Source organism: Tachysurus fulvidraco, chromosome 21 (assembly GCF_022655615.1).
Source record: "Tachysurus fulvidraco isolate hzauxx_2018 chromosome 21, HZAU_PFXX_2.0, whole genome shotgun sequence".
NCBI lineage: Eukaryota > Metazoa > Chordata > Actinopteri > Siluriformes > Bagridae > Tachysurus > Tachysurus fulvidraco.
The window spans coordinates 5,400,665-5,417,701 of record NC_062538.1 but is presented as its reverse complement, the minus strand read 5'-3'; the positions used below and the strand labels follow the sequence as shown (position 1 = coordinate 5,417,701).

Below are 17,037 nucleotides of genomic sequence, written 5' to 3'. Positions count from 1 at the left end.
AGTGGTGCAGGAAGCATCTTTACAATGCTTAGTGCATGAAGCCTGCATAATTGCATGGTCCTGTCATTCTCTCTTTCATCTCGCTGACCTCTTGGTGTCAGAGCTTTCTGCTCCCTGGTGGGTATTTTAACTGCTTAGCACGTCCCCTGACCACAGAGGTCAGACAGAAACTGCCCCTGGGACACCAGGCCTCTTCAGCTGGCATAATTGTGCCTGTAAGGAACAATACGACCAGACAAAACACTGCATTGTAAAAGAAAATAGCCCAGGCCTGAAAATAGCATGCTAATGTTACACCAATTTTAACGACTAGTAGAAGGGCCCTGGGGTGAGGTCACAGCATTCAAAGCCAACTGGCTTGGTCTGAAGGCATCAGTGCAACAGGAGAAGGGCACAAACTCTGACACTGGCATGGTGTGGCAATGAATCACCTCTCACCATGATGCGGGAACCCTGTGTTATCGGTGCTTTAAAGCAACACTGATATGTGCATATCTTGATTGTTGCAATTACACAGACTTAAATACTAACGTGTGATATTGAATTAATTAGCCAGTACTGCTTGAACTAAACAACAGTCCTGTCATAGACCACTCTAGAGGAAAAAGTGTCTATTGCACAGCTCTGAGTGGTGACAGACAGTCGTGAGTCTCATGAGGCTGAAAATAGCAATTTCTATTTTTCCAAACAGCATCTTCTTGTCTTGATTTTTCATGGATTTCTTATGTGAGGCCTTTATTTGGTCTGGTGCACTTTTCATGTATTTCCTAGTAAAAGGCAGCCCTTAGAACAAAACTTAGATAATACAGATCACTGTGTCTTAGGGATTTACTGTAGGTGCTAATAAAGCCAGAGTAGAACATGCGGGTTTATCTGCTGGATCATGATCAGCCTGGAAAAAGTCCCACAATCTGTCATAGACATATCATTCTCCATTAAAGAAAGACCTCTCCTAGAGCAATAGATAATGGGCACAAGCTTCCTTTCTGTGTTACATAATCAACAAATTTAACTTTAATTTATTTACATAAAATATAGTTGACTGCTTTTTTTAATTACTGTTCCAGTATTAAAAAATAATAGTCATGGAGACCGAGTCATGAAGAGTAAAGTATGATGATGGCAGCATGGGATATGGGAAACGCAAGACAGCATATGAACAGCAGGTGAAATCTCAGTCCCATGCAGAGCTTATAGACTTTCTCCATTCTTGCTGTCACACAGGCTTCAAAATTCCAGTGAAAAAGGAATTATTCATGATGGAGGAGGATAGAGCCACACATCAGCACATTTGAAGCCCTGTATAAAAAAAAAAACAGTAGTGGGACACACAATTAGTTCCGTATTGAGAGAGAGAGAAAGAAGGGGAGAGAGAGAGGTGGGGATGTTTTGGCTGACCCACTTAAGCTACACAGTGAGGCGGAAAAATGCAACTTCAGCTGAAACAAATAGCACCTTCAAGCCTGGCAAGCCTTCTCCGAAATCTGGATGGGCAGATTCACACTGTGTAAGAGGGCGGGAACATGTGCCAGTACTCGCCAGAAATTGCTAATTATCCCAAACATAGGCGCGTATATTTTCACATTGATCACTGAGAGCTGCTGTTGCTGTATGCCTTCACGACTGCCATTTTGGAGAAACCAGGGCACTTGTTCTCTGCAGGCTAATTCCTCATACTGCTTTCCCTCGGTGCTGCCAAGGCCTTAATGAAGATTAGGAAGTGTTTTTTTTGAGCACCTCCTTCAGCTTGCTGCCTGCATCACTTCAGGTAATCAGTTTGGATTAGATTCAGCATTGCTCCAGGTGGATAGACTGATTGGGACCACAGGTCAACTTCTTTGGGGATCTGCTTTGGTAAATGGTATTGGATGTTTGTTGTGCCACTAAACCATCATAAATAGATACTGTACCCCGAGAGATAGGCTTGACTGTTGTTACAGCAGTCGTTATGCATTATTTGGAATAATCCATTCCTTGATGTCATTTTAAACTTTACATTTTAGGAGGCGACATAGAATGCGAGAGTGGAAGAAGAAGAAGAAGCACCTAAGTTTTTACTTTTATCAAGTATTGTGATTTGTATGAATATGCAAATCAGGAAATCATACTCGTACTCAGCCCCCGGCTCAGGTAGATGTGTGTAATTGCAGAAGACATTTGCAAAATTAGAACAGATCTCCTATAGCACTTTTGAATTCTTCTGTGTGTTTGATGTTGAAGGGTGTTTTCTATAACAGCAGCTCAGACAGTAGTGCTGCACATCACATGGCAGGTTTATATTAATGTGATGATTTTGAGAAGTTATTTAAAATTTACGGCATCCTTTGTCTTCTCTCTCCTTTCGGGGAGTGTTTAGGACATCATGCGTCACGGTTTATATGTAACATGACAGGCTGAATTTTGGGGGTTTTACTTCAAGATAAATATATAGGGGGGCACTGTGGCTTAGTGGTTAGCATGTTTGCCTCACACCTCCAGGGTTGGGGGTTCGAATCCTGCCTCCGCCTTGTGTGTGTGGAGTTTGCATGTTCTCCCTGTGCCTTGGGGGTTTCCTCCTGGTACTCCGGTTTCCTCCCCTGGTCTAAAGACATGCATGGTAGGTTGATCTCTGGATCATCTCTGGAAAATTATATATATATATGGTATGGGATGTGGTAGCTCAGTGGTTAAGTTGTTGGGCAACTGATTGGAAGGTCATGGGTTCGAACCCCAGGTCCACCAAGCTGCCACTGCTGGGCCCCTGAGCAAGGCCCTTAACCCTCAGTTGCTCAGTTGTAAGTCTGTTAAATGCCATATATATATATATATAGAGGCTGGTGAGGGAATGATTATTTTTAACTGCTCTGACTTAAGTGGTAACAGGAAGTGGTGACAGCAAGTGACTTACAAATTTAATATAAACATTTATCATTTAATTTTTTTAAAGCTTCAATTTGTAAATTGCAGTTTAAATAGCATTTGCTGTTACTAAGAAAAATATTAATGGCAACATTAACACCGATTTATGTCACATCATATGAATCTACCACGTCAGTGATCATTTCCTTTACATAACACTACATTTACTCCTTACATAACACTCGTCTGTTACACAGATTTCTCATCAGATTTTTTTTTCTGATCATTTCAGGCCCTAATTTATTCAATACATTAAAACTGCTGCAGTTACTTAAGGCTAAAATACATTTTTATTTCGTCGTTATGTCATCTTATATTTTTTAGATAAATAATTGCTGTTTTATGCTCGTATCTTTACACTTAACTTTTTCATACCGTATCCTGTCACAATAGTCTATGGTACCAAACCGATAAACCGTATGATTTAATCCACAGAATCTCACAGCAAGGTAAAAAAGGTAAAAATATTTTTTTTAAATCTCATTTCAGCACGTAATACACGAGTTTAACAAGAACAGTATTTGCGTCTGCGTATGTCAGCGTGTGCTATTTTGGTTTATGTCGTCTTTCAACGGAAAAGTATTATAGATTCAATTTACAAAAATTGCTCGACGGCTCCCGGATACAGGCTTTAATTCTGCTGTAATACTGAGTTGTTATTTTCTCTGCATATTACTTCATATTTGTTGTCTATAAATATACAGTACACCAGTATACACAACTAAACCACCAAAGGCATGAAATAGAAAGAAGGGACTATTTGTTTTCCCATTAAAGCTCTGTATTAAGAGTAAAGTACGTTTTGGTTCAGCAAGATTTGTTCAGTTATCAATCTCTCTCTCTCTCTCTCTCTCTCTCTCTCTCTCTCTCTCTCTCTCTCTCTCTTTCTCTCTCTCTCTGTTCTGTATCCTCGCTCTCATCCTCTTTGGTTTCCTGTATGGTTGTCAGTGGTAATTACTGAGTTTCGGGGTTATCTGCTAGAGAGCCTTGTCGAACCGCTGGAACATTATTGAGCTGACATGTGTAGAACCCTTGAGAGGGGCTTTGAATTGTAGGTTTGTGATTGTAATGCCCCCCTCCTCTCCCATGTCCCCCTGGTCTGTATGCTCAGCCTGCCATTATATTCATCTGAAGAAGAGCTTTTTTTTCTATTTGAATACAGAGACTTGTCATTGGATAAGTCAATCAAATCAAGTTCTCCAGGGAAATAAGGAGCTTTTTCTTTATGAGCTAAATCTAAGCTTTCATCACTAATACCAATGTTATGCTATTACATAAAAAGTTAACAAAAAAAGCCACATGCTACATATATGCATGTCAGGCAAAAAAAACACCTGTCTGTCACTGTGTCTTAGTTCAAACTCTGACTGTGGATGAGAGAAAAAAGGAGATAGATAGATAGATAGATAGATAGATAGATAGATAGATAGATAGATAGATAGATAGATAGATAGATAGATAGATAGATAGATAGATAGATAGATAGATAGATAGATAGACACAGAAAGACAGACAGATAGGGAGATAGATAGACAGACACATACATACAGACAGACAGACAGACAGACAGACAGACAGACAGACAGATAGAGAGATAGATAGACAGACACATACACACAGATAGATAGATAGATAGATAGATAGATAGATAGATAGATAGATAGATAGATAGATAGATAGATAGATAGATAGATAGATAGATAGATAGATAGACGGGTGGATGGATGAATGGACTGATGGGAGGCTGAATGGATGGATGGATAGATAGAGTTAGTTAGGTAGATAGTCAAAAAGCGACAGACAAACAGACAGATAGATAGATAGATAGATAGATAGATAGATAGATAGATAGATAGATAGATAGATAGATAGATAGACAGACAGACAGACAGACAGACAGACAGACAGACAGACAGATAGATAGATAGATAGATAGATAGATAGATAGATAGATAGATAGATAGATAGATAGATAGATAGATGAAGGGAAAGTTTTTCCAGTCTGTTGCACACATTAGATCCAAGTTTAACATTGAGAAGTATAACATATATCTTCTTGAATTGTTTCTGCCAAATATATATTTTGTGTAGAAAAGCTGTTTCTTACTTAAACTGAAAATATGACAGATACTGAGGGTTTCTTCAGAAGAGCAGGCGTAACGTGCAAGAAAATGTCGCAATTTTTTCATTCTTGATAAATGTGTCTCTAAAGCGTGTCAGCTTTGCTTTTCTTTTCTCGCTTCTTCTCAACATGTATTTTCCTTGTTTTATGCACAAGTGTCATAAAGCATACACTGCGAGAAAGAAAAAAAAACTCTTCTTTCATACAGAAAGAGAATCTCTCAAATAATGAATTAGATGAAAATATATGAAGAACGGAGTGACTGCTTAAGCTTATGAAGACAGTTCAAAAGTGCTTTTAGGGAAGTGCTACAGAGGGTTTCATTTATTTATTTATTTATTTATTTTTGTACCTAGTCAAAGAAGCTTTTAAATTCAAATGTGTGCTGTCCTGTAGTTAACAAAAGGCTGTGAGGTCGGGGTGTTTTTTTTTTTTTGCAGCCCGGGTGCTATTGGGATGAACGGAGATGTTGCGTTAGATGCTATGAGCTGAGGATTGAGGAAAGGAAGGGTGTGGTGTTGAGCTGGTGAGCACAAACCCGTATTTTTATCAAAGCTTTGTAAGTATAAGTAGGTCAGCCAAGAACCTGAGGCTAAACAATGTATAGGTACAAGCTATTGTTCCATGGCATTAAGGATCTAGACTGTCATGGTGCCCCAGGGTTTCTGTTTATTTAACAAATGTTCACGCTGAGGCGCCATCTTTATAAAAACCTGCTAATTGGCTGTTTTTATTTTTGATCTAAGTCTGATTTTGCCTTTTTTTTTCCTCGCAGCTGAAGTTTAATGTCAAAAAGTAAAAATTAATTGCGAATGTAATCAGTGCCTCATAAGAAAAGACAAGAGCGTCATCTGAACCGGGTAAAGTGATGGAGGACTGTGCAGTTGGTGGAGACAGCTGTTCTCACCTGCAAGGCTTCACAGAAACATACAGCACTGACAGGTATCTGGTGAGAGAGAGAGAGAGAGAGAGAGAGAGAGAGAGAGAGAGAGAGAGAGAGAGAGAGAGAGAACAATTGAACGATGTGTAACATAGAGACGTGTTATGTGAAAAGCAAAGAAGATTCAGAAAGCTCGACATGTGTTTTAGCACAAAACTTTTGCTAATGTGCTTACATTTACAGCTGCATTCATTTATACCTGCTGAATTCATATAAACATACTTTATAAACATCCCTTTCTTTAGTAATTCAATTCAAGTTTCAATTCAATTCAATTCAAGTTTATTTGTATAGCGCTTTTTACAATAGACATTGTCTCAAAGCAGCTTTACAGAACATAAACATAGAGCAGAAGGTAAACATAATTAATGATAAAGGAAATAACGAATAATAAAAGTAAAAGAATTGACAGAATAAAAAATTCTAGATTATTGATATTAGGCTTACAACCTTTATTAATTACATTATCTGATTGGGTAGAAAGCGTTTCCTGTAAAAACAGCACAGTGTCTATTGCTGTATTTCAAATCACAGGTTTATTATACTGCACTTGTTCTAATGCATTATGGTTTCTATAGTAACAACTCAATCAAAGAGACCTGTTGGAAAATTGATGTGGTATAAAACAAATAAATTACCTTGGGATGTGCTGTTATTGGAAAAAAAATAATCTTTGGTGTAAAGCATCAGACCTTTATGTACTGTATGTGTGTGTTTATGTTTGTGTTCTCTTATATAACGTGAATAAACTTATATATCAAATGGAATTGGGGAAATCTGAAACTAAAAATCTAGCTCGAGATCGAATAACTTGTTTTCTACCATAAGACCTGGCTGTAACCTGCATTACAAGCTGCATTTAAACATCTGCCGTGTTTCGATATGGGCCTAGAGATGGAACTATGATATCGAGTCTTAACATATATTCTAGTGCTGTAGGAAGCGGTTTATCCAAAGAGCTTTATCCTGAGAAATGTAGGAGGTTAATATACGATGGCATCCAGGGAATTTTGAGAGAGAGTCAATATTATGTTAGCTGCATTCAAAAACACGAGAGTGACTGCAATGAATCCTAAGCAGCTCTTGTTGTTGTTGTTGTTGTTGTTGTTTTTGTTGTGGTTGTTGTTGTTTTTTTTTAGTAATCCATACTCAATGCTGGATGTATATGTTTGTCACTTAGGCCAATTCAATTCAGTGAAGCAAAATATATATAAAATATATTTTCTTCTGTTCCTGTACACATTTCAAGGAGAGATGAATGTATTTTTCATATGTTGACAGAGAATATTACCCCAGTCAAAAGCACGAACTCACAGATTAATGAGCCACAAATGATGGGCAGTGACATTTGTTATAATCATCTCATTCACAAAGCATTTCAAAAGCCTGTACTGGATGAATCTTATCACTACTTTGAGGTTCTTAATCATGTCCCCTGTCAGACCTCTATCTGATATAAAGCCCACTCCCAAGCAGAATGTGTGGAGGCCTGGGAAAACTCTTCACATGATCAGATTTTGACATTTTCTATTATGGATATAGTTTCAAAAATTACAGGCTTTCGTGAACCGATACTGAAACTGAGCTTCTCTTTTGCACGTAGCAAACGAAAGTAAATTTTAAGGTCCAGTTAACTCCAAAAGGGAGAATATTGAATATTTAAATATTTAAATTCAATTCAATTTTATTTGTATAGCACTTTATGTGTATATATTAGATAAGATTAGATTAAACTTTATTGTCATTACACATGTACAAGGTAACAACGTAATGCAGTATAATGGAAATTGTTACGAAGCAGCTTTACTTGAAAAAAGTTCCGAATTTTTATTTAGATTTTCCAGAGTTAAAAGTGATTCACGGATTTTAATCTCCAGCCTCATCACTCACTTTTCCGTCTACTGATTGCAGGTCATGCTAGCACTGGAGCTGAAATAGTTGCTGATCAATTCAGTCAATTCTATTCTTGTCGTTACTGTCACAGATCACAGACATTTTGATATCCGTTATATATTTATTTATAAGCTGCCTCATGTCTGTAGCGGTTCATCCGCCTGGTCATAATGTTGTAACAATGCGAATATTGCTAGTTTGGGTTTAGATATTTTTAGGTAGACTGACACTTTCTTTGCAGGCAGAAAGACAAATAAAACTAAATTCCAATACTTTCATAGTCTCTTAAGCTAGAGAAATATTATTATCATAAATTTCCAGAATTCAGCGACAGCAATGTCTAGTGGGTGTCTAGAGACTCGAAACAAACATGGACTTCTGTTGCTGGTAACACAATCCGTATAAAAAGCCTTCGGATACATGGATAAACTAATCTTTTTTTTTTTTCTTACTAAGTGCTGTTTTCTGAGACTTCTCCATAATGTATGCCCTTCAGTCTGTAGCATTTAATTTGATGTAATGTAAAGCCCCCTAGCTGTGTCTGAGGCCATGACTGACAATTGTGCAGTGATTACTCTCAGAGTGATGGGAACAGCAGGATAGGTTCTCCCTGTGTTCTGCTTTTATGTTGCTTTATAAACGGCTGCCATTCATGGCCAACACAAGGTGCGTGTCTGGGAAAAGAACACACACATGCTCCACTAGCCATGATTCCAATATCCCCCAGTGAGAAGCTGGCAGCACACAGTAAATAACCTCTGTGCTTACCAAATCCCCCAGTATCGGTCTATATACAGCCCTTATCTGATGGGTAAGTCTCACAGAAGCCCTAAAGACACCAGCGGACACTAAAATCAAATAGGAAAGTTGCACTCATATTTCTACTATTTCTCATTTAAACCTAATTCTGAATCTCTGGCTGAAGGTGAAAGTAAATCAGCCGTATGAGGAATAATTATTCATGGGAACCTTTTTAGGAAGGGCTTAATCATGGTGTACTAATACATTACCAATACGCTTCTTAGGTTATGCTCGGTGATAGAAACTTTTAAATAAGGTCCTATTTCAAGAGAAGAAAGATAATTACTGTAAACTCGTACACCTTGTTTTTGTCATCATTGTAAATTAGTGTGTGTTTGGTAATCTAGAGTAACACCTCTGACGCCGCCTGTTTCTCGGTAGCTTGTAACAGCCGTGTTTCTTATAAACCAACATTACCCAGCAGGGGAGGAAAGTATTACCTTTGTTAAAGTGCACAAAAAAAGCTTTAGGAAAGTTGTTGTATGATTGGAACACAGCTGTGGGAATGTAGCAAGCAAGAAAGAGTAAACCTGTATGCTTTATCTTACTCAAAGCTCAAGGCTTTTTACCTCACTTTTTACCAGCCGCAAGCAAGTGAAGCAAGGAAATGGAATTTTTTGCCTGAGAGATCCCTTCCTTTCCAAATAGGTTTATGTGGCCTGTGTTTATTATTTGCTCTTGGGTGAATTAAATACAATTTACAAATCCGTAACCGCTCAGGATTTTAAAGCCCAGGCTTTACTACATGTACAGTACAGTTACTTTGTTGTCTATAGAAAGAGGTTGCAAGCATGAACAATTCTGGTGTTTTAATTATGTCAAAAACCAGGTCCTGGAGGGCTACAGATGTATAGAGATGTGTGTTTTCCTTTCTCACACCAGTATACTGTCTGTGACAGCTTCAGCAATTAGCTGATGAGATGGATAAGATGCCAAACTGAAGTGTTTTTTTTTTTGTTTTTTTATTCTCTAGGGCTTGTCCCTGACTTAAGTTGCCTCATTTGTTTTTAATTATGTTGTCTTTGTTGACTTGCCTTCCCTATGAGCTGAGTAGTTATACAGAGGTATGCTTAACTGTTATACGTATGATTGACGCATACTGTTGCAGGAAAATAATCAGTGACAGTGCTGTGTGGGGCAGTCTGACAAATGTAAATAACATCAGAAATTAAAGTGTTTTATTTCTCTTATACTGCAGCATTTTCCCGTTAAGGAAAATTCTGCTCATTCAGATCAATCTAGAATTCAGAGACTGTTGTGTAATAGAAGCTTAACTCTCATCTTATAAATGTATATTTTATTTTCGATGATGACTGTGATAATATTGTATCACTTTAACGGGTAACCAGAACTTAGCTTGCTCACATAGTTACAAAGATTTGAGACAGGTCAGGGATTCAAGGCCATTGCTATCATTTAAATTCCCATACTTCTCTCAGGTGACTTCTGTTATGATAAAGCTGAATTGTCCTAATCTTATCTTTGAAAAAAAAAACGATATATAGGAACAATGCGCATTGCATTTCTTTAACCTTGAAGATGATGCAATTTAAGCTTCAGTTTGGTAACTTCAGACTATAAGAGATTTCTTTTTTTTTTAAAAAAAGCCCCAAAAATAACAGCTGAGGAGGAACAGGCCTTGAAGTAGCTGACTATATAAAAGCTAGGATATAATAAGTTCATTTATCAACCTCAAGGGCAAATGAATTGTAAAGAGCCACACTAAATGACTACATTGTCAGATGAGAATTGATGGAGTTATTGATTGCTTTATAGCAACTTTAATACCATATATGGTGACGGCCACCTCGCGACATTTACCAAATAAACAAACCCATCATTCAGTTTCAGGTTGGAGCAAATCAATGTGTTCCCAACAGTGAAATTGTATAGGACTGTAGTGCTTAACTTCGATCTGTGCAGTGCCAATTCAGGTCAAGTCCCTCTGTTCCAGGGCAGACTGTCCTTGTCTGTTGTCCACAGTCTGCATCCCACCTCATCTAGCACTCTGTTATCTCTGAGACATTTTGGTCTCAGGCCCATTGCATTCTCCATGCCCACATGTCGCTGACAGGTGTCAGCTCCCTGGGCTCCCTTACATGCCCCGATGCTAGCAACAAGTTGATAGCTGTCGATTTTAGAAGCAGATGTGTAACACTGTCTCCCACATCCAGTCTCACCAGATCATCTAATTATAGTCCCCTCTCCTGTACCGTTTAGCTTATTTATACTACCACAGCCACCAGAAAAAACAGGTGGCGTCAAAATCCGTGTATCTTGATTCGACATTACACGTGAGCTCACATGTTTAACGGAGCGTATAATGTTTTATGGCAAATGTAAGCAGAATGCACTACAGATAGCATTAGAAAGGGAAAAGGGAGCTGTATTACTTCACCTGCCAACTGACATCACAACAATAGAGAAGTCTTCACCATATGACATAAACACAATTGGGTTAAAGTCAGATAACATGAAAAAGACACGGCGAAAAGGATTTATAGCTGAATAATATATATATATATATATATATATATATATATATATATATATATATATATATATATATATATATATATATAATAGTATAATATTTTGGTCTCATTTGTTTGACAATTCAGTTCAATTATATATAATACAAAAATATTATACTTTATGTCATTAATTTATCGGGCTTGCTGGTGATCCAGAGGCAGGATCCCACGTTCTCATTGCCGTGGCTTGGGTTCAGTTCAGGGAGCTAACATTGAACTCTCAGTGCTGGTCCTGAGCCTGGATAAAATGGAAGGGTTGCATCAGGAAGGGCATCCGGCATAAAACCTGTGCCAGATCTAATACGCGGATCACGTGATCCGCTGTGGCGACCCCAAACAGGGAGCAGCCGTAAGAAGGAAAAAAGGATACCATTTATTTTTAAGAAAAATCCTGTATTTAGTTGCTTACAGTGGTGCAAGATAAAGATATGAATAAGCACTTGGGGCATCTCAGAGAGCAGAAATAGGTCTGATATCATCATTTACTTTGAAGCTAGAAACATTTGTCCAACAAAAAACACAGTTTTTTCTATAAATATATTGCTGTGGATTGTGACATGACAAAGTCATTCACTGTTGAACATGGACACAAAAAATCAGCCGCAGTTTCCATTTTTTTGGCCTCTGAGGAAAAATTCTATTTGTAAGATTATGACAAATTTATAAGTTCTTAGTATATTTTCTGCACATGTGGGAGATTGGGAGAATTCTTACTTTAACCCCTCAGCACAGAGCTCCACAGTACCATGTCTGATTGTTTGCCCGCATCGGGTGGTCCAGCCATCTCTCCCACCCCTTGGAGCCTGGCACTAGTTTCGTGTCACCTCCCCATGTGCCCTCACACTACTGTGTCACAGTCACAGAGACCAAATGTTATTCCATATTAGCGCTCGACTGCACAGGCAGTACCACAAAAGGTCAGAAAGAAAGATGAAGTTTTATTAGAAAGTGATCACGACTCTCATGAGCAGCAAGGCTGTTAAGCTGGAAGTCAGCAGAGGATGCCATGCCCTCAATTGACAATGCTGGCAATGGATTGTTTGCTGTCGATGTAATATTTTGTGAACGAGCATCCAAATCAAGGATGAGACTAACCGCACAAAACCCGATGGAACAGATGGCAAGTCAAAGACTTTTTTTTATGTCTTTCTTATTTAAATCTGCACGGTGTGACTGTGAAAAGTTAAAGGAGCTCTTTTGCATCACCTTGTCTTATCACTCTATCATTCATCCTGACACATTTTCTTTTTAAAGTTTGTTCTATCTAACACTCCCTTGATTAACCTTTCCCCAAAAGCCTGATCCATCTCTCTCTTTCTCTCTTTCTTCCTACCAGCTGGGACCACATATATATTTGGGAAAGGAGGCGCTCTTATCACGTACACATGGGCACCAAATGAGAGACCAAGCACCAGGGCAGACCGGCTGGCCGTGGGCTTTAGCACTCAGTTGAAAGATGCCATCCTGGTGCAGGTGGAGAGCACGCAGGGCCTGGGAGACTTCCTCCAGCTACACATAGTGAGTACCAAACTTTACCCCTGTGCAGAAACCCTACTTGCCTGCTCTGTTATGGTGAAGGATTACTTCACCATAAATCCAAGGCATTTACATGTAAACTGATCATTTTTGCTTATCATCACCGTCATTAGTAGAAGCTTAAAAAGTTTCTCGTACAGTACGTCTATAAGTGATGATCAACTTTTGTTCATTTGGATCATGTGCAAGCAATTAAGATGAGCATGTCACTTCTGCAGATACCACATGTGCTTTGGGGTCCCTTAGGACCTCTTGACTAAAAACGCAAAGCAAATGAAGTTGGATAAAATCTAAAGTTAAGTTGTTTCTTTCAGGCACTATATAATCACCAAGCTGCATTGAGGCCATATTCTGAGTTGTGCAAATAAGCCTTGCCATTTGCCCTAGATAAGATGCGATAACAGCTCAGTTGAAAGATTAGAAATGCCTGGTGAGAATATTAATCTGCATAACATGAAAACAGAAACAGCAAAATAATTATTTATTTGATTAAAATGTCAAAGACCTGCGATGCTGTGACAATACGGTGTTGTATCGAGGCTCCCTGTTTCTTTTGATTTTTGAATGCGAGGTAATAAAAAAAAAAGCTGCGTTATCTTCCTATAAATAATCCATTTGGTCTGAAGCTTGCACTTTCACATTGGAAGCATCCTTAGCAGTCCAGGAATAAACAGTCTGACAGCAGCTGCTTGGCCATACACAGAGCAAGGCTTGTTTTCAGAGCCTCCTCCTTGCTTGTTGCAGTCTTTAAACTCAACAATGTTTCATTCTACCGCTGAAAGGCTGGGTTTGTGTGAGCTCTGTCAGATGGCTGTTTTGATGGCTCATCTGCAAAATGTTTTTTTTCCGTTAGATGCCGTTCTAGCCGCAGAGCTTATTCTCACTCTACACAAGGACATCGCTCAACATTGATTTTTGCGCCATCAAGCACCTGTGATTTGGTGTGTATAATGTATGAGGTTCTGTTGTAAATAAAAGCAAGTCTGTAAAGTTTATGGTAGGGCATAAAAAGCGGGTTACAATATGGTTCGCCCCTGCTTTTATAGACGGCACAGCTTTCACCTCAGTACTTGTCCTTCATGCTGAAGTATTTGCTTCAGAAATTAGAAGCAAGGACACGTAATTCATTTGGTCATAAGGAAAGCAGTGACATGGATTCAGCAAGAGAAAGGAAATCAAATCTTGAAGGGTGTTCTACCTCTCAAGCCAGGACTTGCATTTGTCCATATCCTGTCATAGTATCCCTGCAGTGTCCCATCCCTCTAGCTGTACCTGACTCTAGGCTGATGATGCTTGGCGCCACTTTCTCGCCCACAGAGTCTGAGACCTGCAGGAAGGCGTGGGCTGATGAATGAGGTGGTGCCATCAGCAGACCAGCCGCTCTCACTGCCAGTAATGAGCAGCAGAGTGGTTTGGTATTCCAGGGTGGCTGTGTATCGATCTTCACTCAGACTCTGGCCTCCATCATCTCACAGGCATTTTGGAATGAGGGTGCCATGGGGGTTCACCACCCCACATGTCATGGGGAAGCTGATGGATTAATGGAGCTCTCTGATCTGTGTGGCTGGGTTTGTTCAGTATAAGCAAGTATTGTATGAGATATAGTGCAGCTGAGCTGCAGGAGGGGTGTAGAGCACAGATTCCCAAACCTGGTCCTCGAGTACCCCCTGTTCTGCACTATTTAATGTTTCAGGACGAGCTGATGGTTAACTTGAAGTTGAATCAGGTGTGTTTGGTACATGGAAAGCATTAAAATCTGAAGGATTGGGAGTGGAGATGATGAATGAATTGAGATGAAGGTGTTTTGATTCGAAGCATATCCCATCCTAGGATCAGCAGAAGATGACTCTAGCCCAGAAAAAGATTTAAAAATGTGAAATTAAATAGCTGACAAATCTTGCCCATTGGATATATCACAATCTCACCATGGATTTGATTAATTTACCAATTGATCATTTGTGTCATTACACTTTCAGCAGTGACAGAGGCTCTTGCTCCAGACAGCCATTTGTATTAGACTAGTTCACAGGCACCAGTATTACAGACTCCCATCTGTCAGGATACTGTGGAGTTTGTCACCTTCAGACAAACGGAAAATAAATATCTTGTTGTTTTTACTAGATGGACTTGTTATTTAGACTCTCAGACAAGAGTCAGTGGTGATGAGAGAGATCTTCCTTTCATATGCAGTAGCCTGCTTCTATATTTGCACAACTTGTACACTACTGACCACAGAGCAGCTCCAATGTTACAATTTGCCCTGAAATATTGCAGCGCTTGGAGGTTCTCCAGTGCCAAACTTCTCCGTTCTGCCTCAGGCTGAGGGCATCCATCTCACATTTGACTTACTGTGGAGCACTTTGGGCTGAGGAACAGATGCAAAAGGCGGGGGGCTCTCCTCAGGGGAAATCAGTCTTTTTAGCAGTGTGTATCCCCTGGACAGATGTGCCATGATTAAAAACTGAGGGAAAATCTGTCAAATGGCAATGCCTTGCCTCATAATTAAAGGAGCACCTGTTCCTGAAACAGTGGACTCCAACCTTAAAACATTTTCGACTCAGCATTTTCTCTGCATCCTGTTAGTAACTCTGATCTACACTTATAATAGAATGAAAACTAGATGGCTCAGCAAGACACAGCAACCTTAATATACTAAAAAGTGTGCAAACTTCAGAAATCCTCAAAAATGTCCAAGCTGATATTCGGAAATGGATTACAAAGGACAATGTCTTTCAACTCAGCAAAATGAGCATCTCTCTCTCTCTCTCTCTCTCTCTCTCTCTCTCTCTCTCTCTCTCACACTCACACACACACACACACACACACACACACACACACACACACACACACACACACACTCTGCCTCTCCCTCACTCTTACTCACTCTCTCTCTTTCTTTCTATTTCTCTGTCTCTTTCGCTCTCACTCTGTCTCTCTCTTACTCTCACTCACTCTTTCTTTCTTTCTCTCTCACACGCTCTCTCTCTCTCTCTCACACTCTCACTCACTCTCTCTTTCTTTCTTTCTCTCTCTCACACACTCTCTCTCACTCTCAATCTCTCTCTCTCTCTCTCTCTCTCTCTCTCTCTCTCTCTCTCTCTCTCACACACACACACACACACACACACACACTCTGCCTCTCCCTCACTCTCACTCACTCTCTCTCTTTCTTTCTATTTCTCTGTCTCTTTCGCTCTCACTCTGTCTCTCTTTTACTCTCACTCACTCTTTCTTTCTTTCTCTCACACGCTCTCTCTCTCTCACACACTCTCACTCACTCTCTCTCTTTCTTTCTTTCTCTCTCTCACACTCTCTCACACTCTCAATTTCTCTCTCTCTCTCTCTCTCTCTCTCTCTCTCTCTCTCTCTCTATATATATATATATATATATATATATATATATATATATATATATATATATATTTTTTTTTTTTTTTTTTTTTTCATTTTTATTTCATGTGCAAATGAACATGACCAATGAACATGACTATGGAGAGGTATTACATTTGTGAACCTATCTTCCTCCACTTAAAGACAAACATCTATTGAAGAATAATTATGCTGCAGTATTACAAAATAATCAGGTTTCTAAAAAAAATCACCTATTAACATGGAAACATTGGTTTATATTTTAGAACTGAAGACAATTCACACCTCAGATGCCAACACCAACACACTCTATTTTAACCTTTTTGTTTTATTTTGAAGAGTTTTCCGATATCCATCATTGCTTTTATTTGCCAATATATTGCTGGGGTTGTGTGTACTTGTACAAGGAAAAGATGTCCAGGTTCAATAATATACTAGTCATGGATTACCAAAGCAGTACTGCAACTGTGTGACTCTAAAATTGTTTAGAAAACACGTGAAACCTCTTTGGACGCATGGTAAAATAAGGCTTACTCAATGTTACACTTGTGAGCTTTTATACAAAATGGTTTGATTTATTAATGAAGCTTTATTAATTCCATGTGTCATATAATAAGTAAATGGATTTTTATTATGCAGATGCAATTTATACTTACGTTGCAGGGCAAATTAAATCAATCATAGATTAGTTTTGATTTGTGGGTTTACTGAACCCTTTCATTCATATTTCAAGTACAATAGTTTCACTTGAATGCAAATATATTTTAGCTAAATAAGAGCTTGATAATTCTCTCAGAGCGCTAGTTTATATTCTACACCACTGACCACAGGATTTAGTGGTGCAGTACAACATTAATACTGAGCTCACCTTAAACATTTATGAGATTAATAGCCTAAAATATGAATCTACATAGACTAAAATATATTAGATTTCATTCAGATAT

General features: G+C 38.8%; 1 protein-coding gene across 7 annotated transcripts in view; it reads left to right on the top strand.

The window, feature by feature from the left end:
• The window catches only part of nrxn2a (neurexin 2a), a 367,204-nt gene that overhangs the window by 317,370 nt on the left and 32,797 nt on the right, over positions 1-17,037 (top strand). For all 7 annotated transcript variants that reach the window (XM_047805716.1, XM_047805715.1, XM_047805717.1 and 4 more), the window contains one exon: positions 12,525-12,706. In XM_047805716.1, coding sequence (XP_047661672.1) covers positions 12,525-12,706 — 182 coding nt within the window. The remainder of the gene's footprint in view (positions 1-12,524; positions 12,707-17,037) is intronic.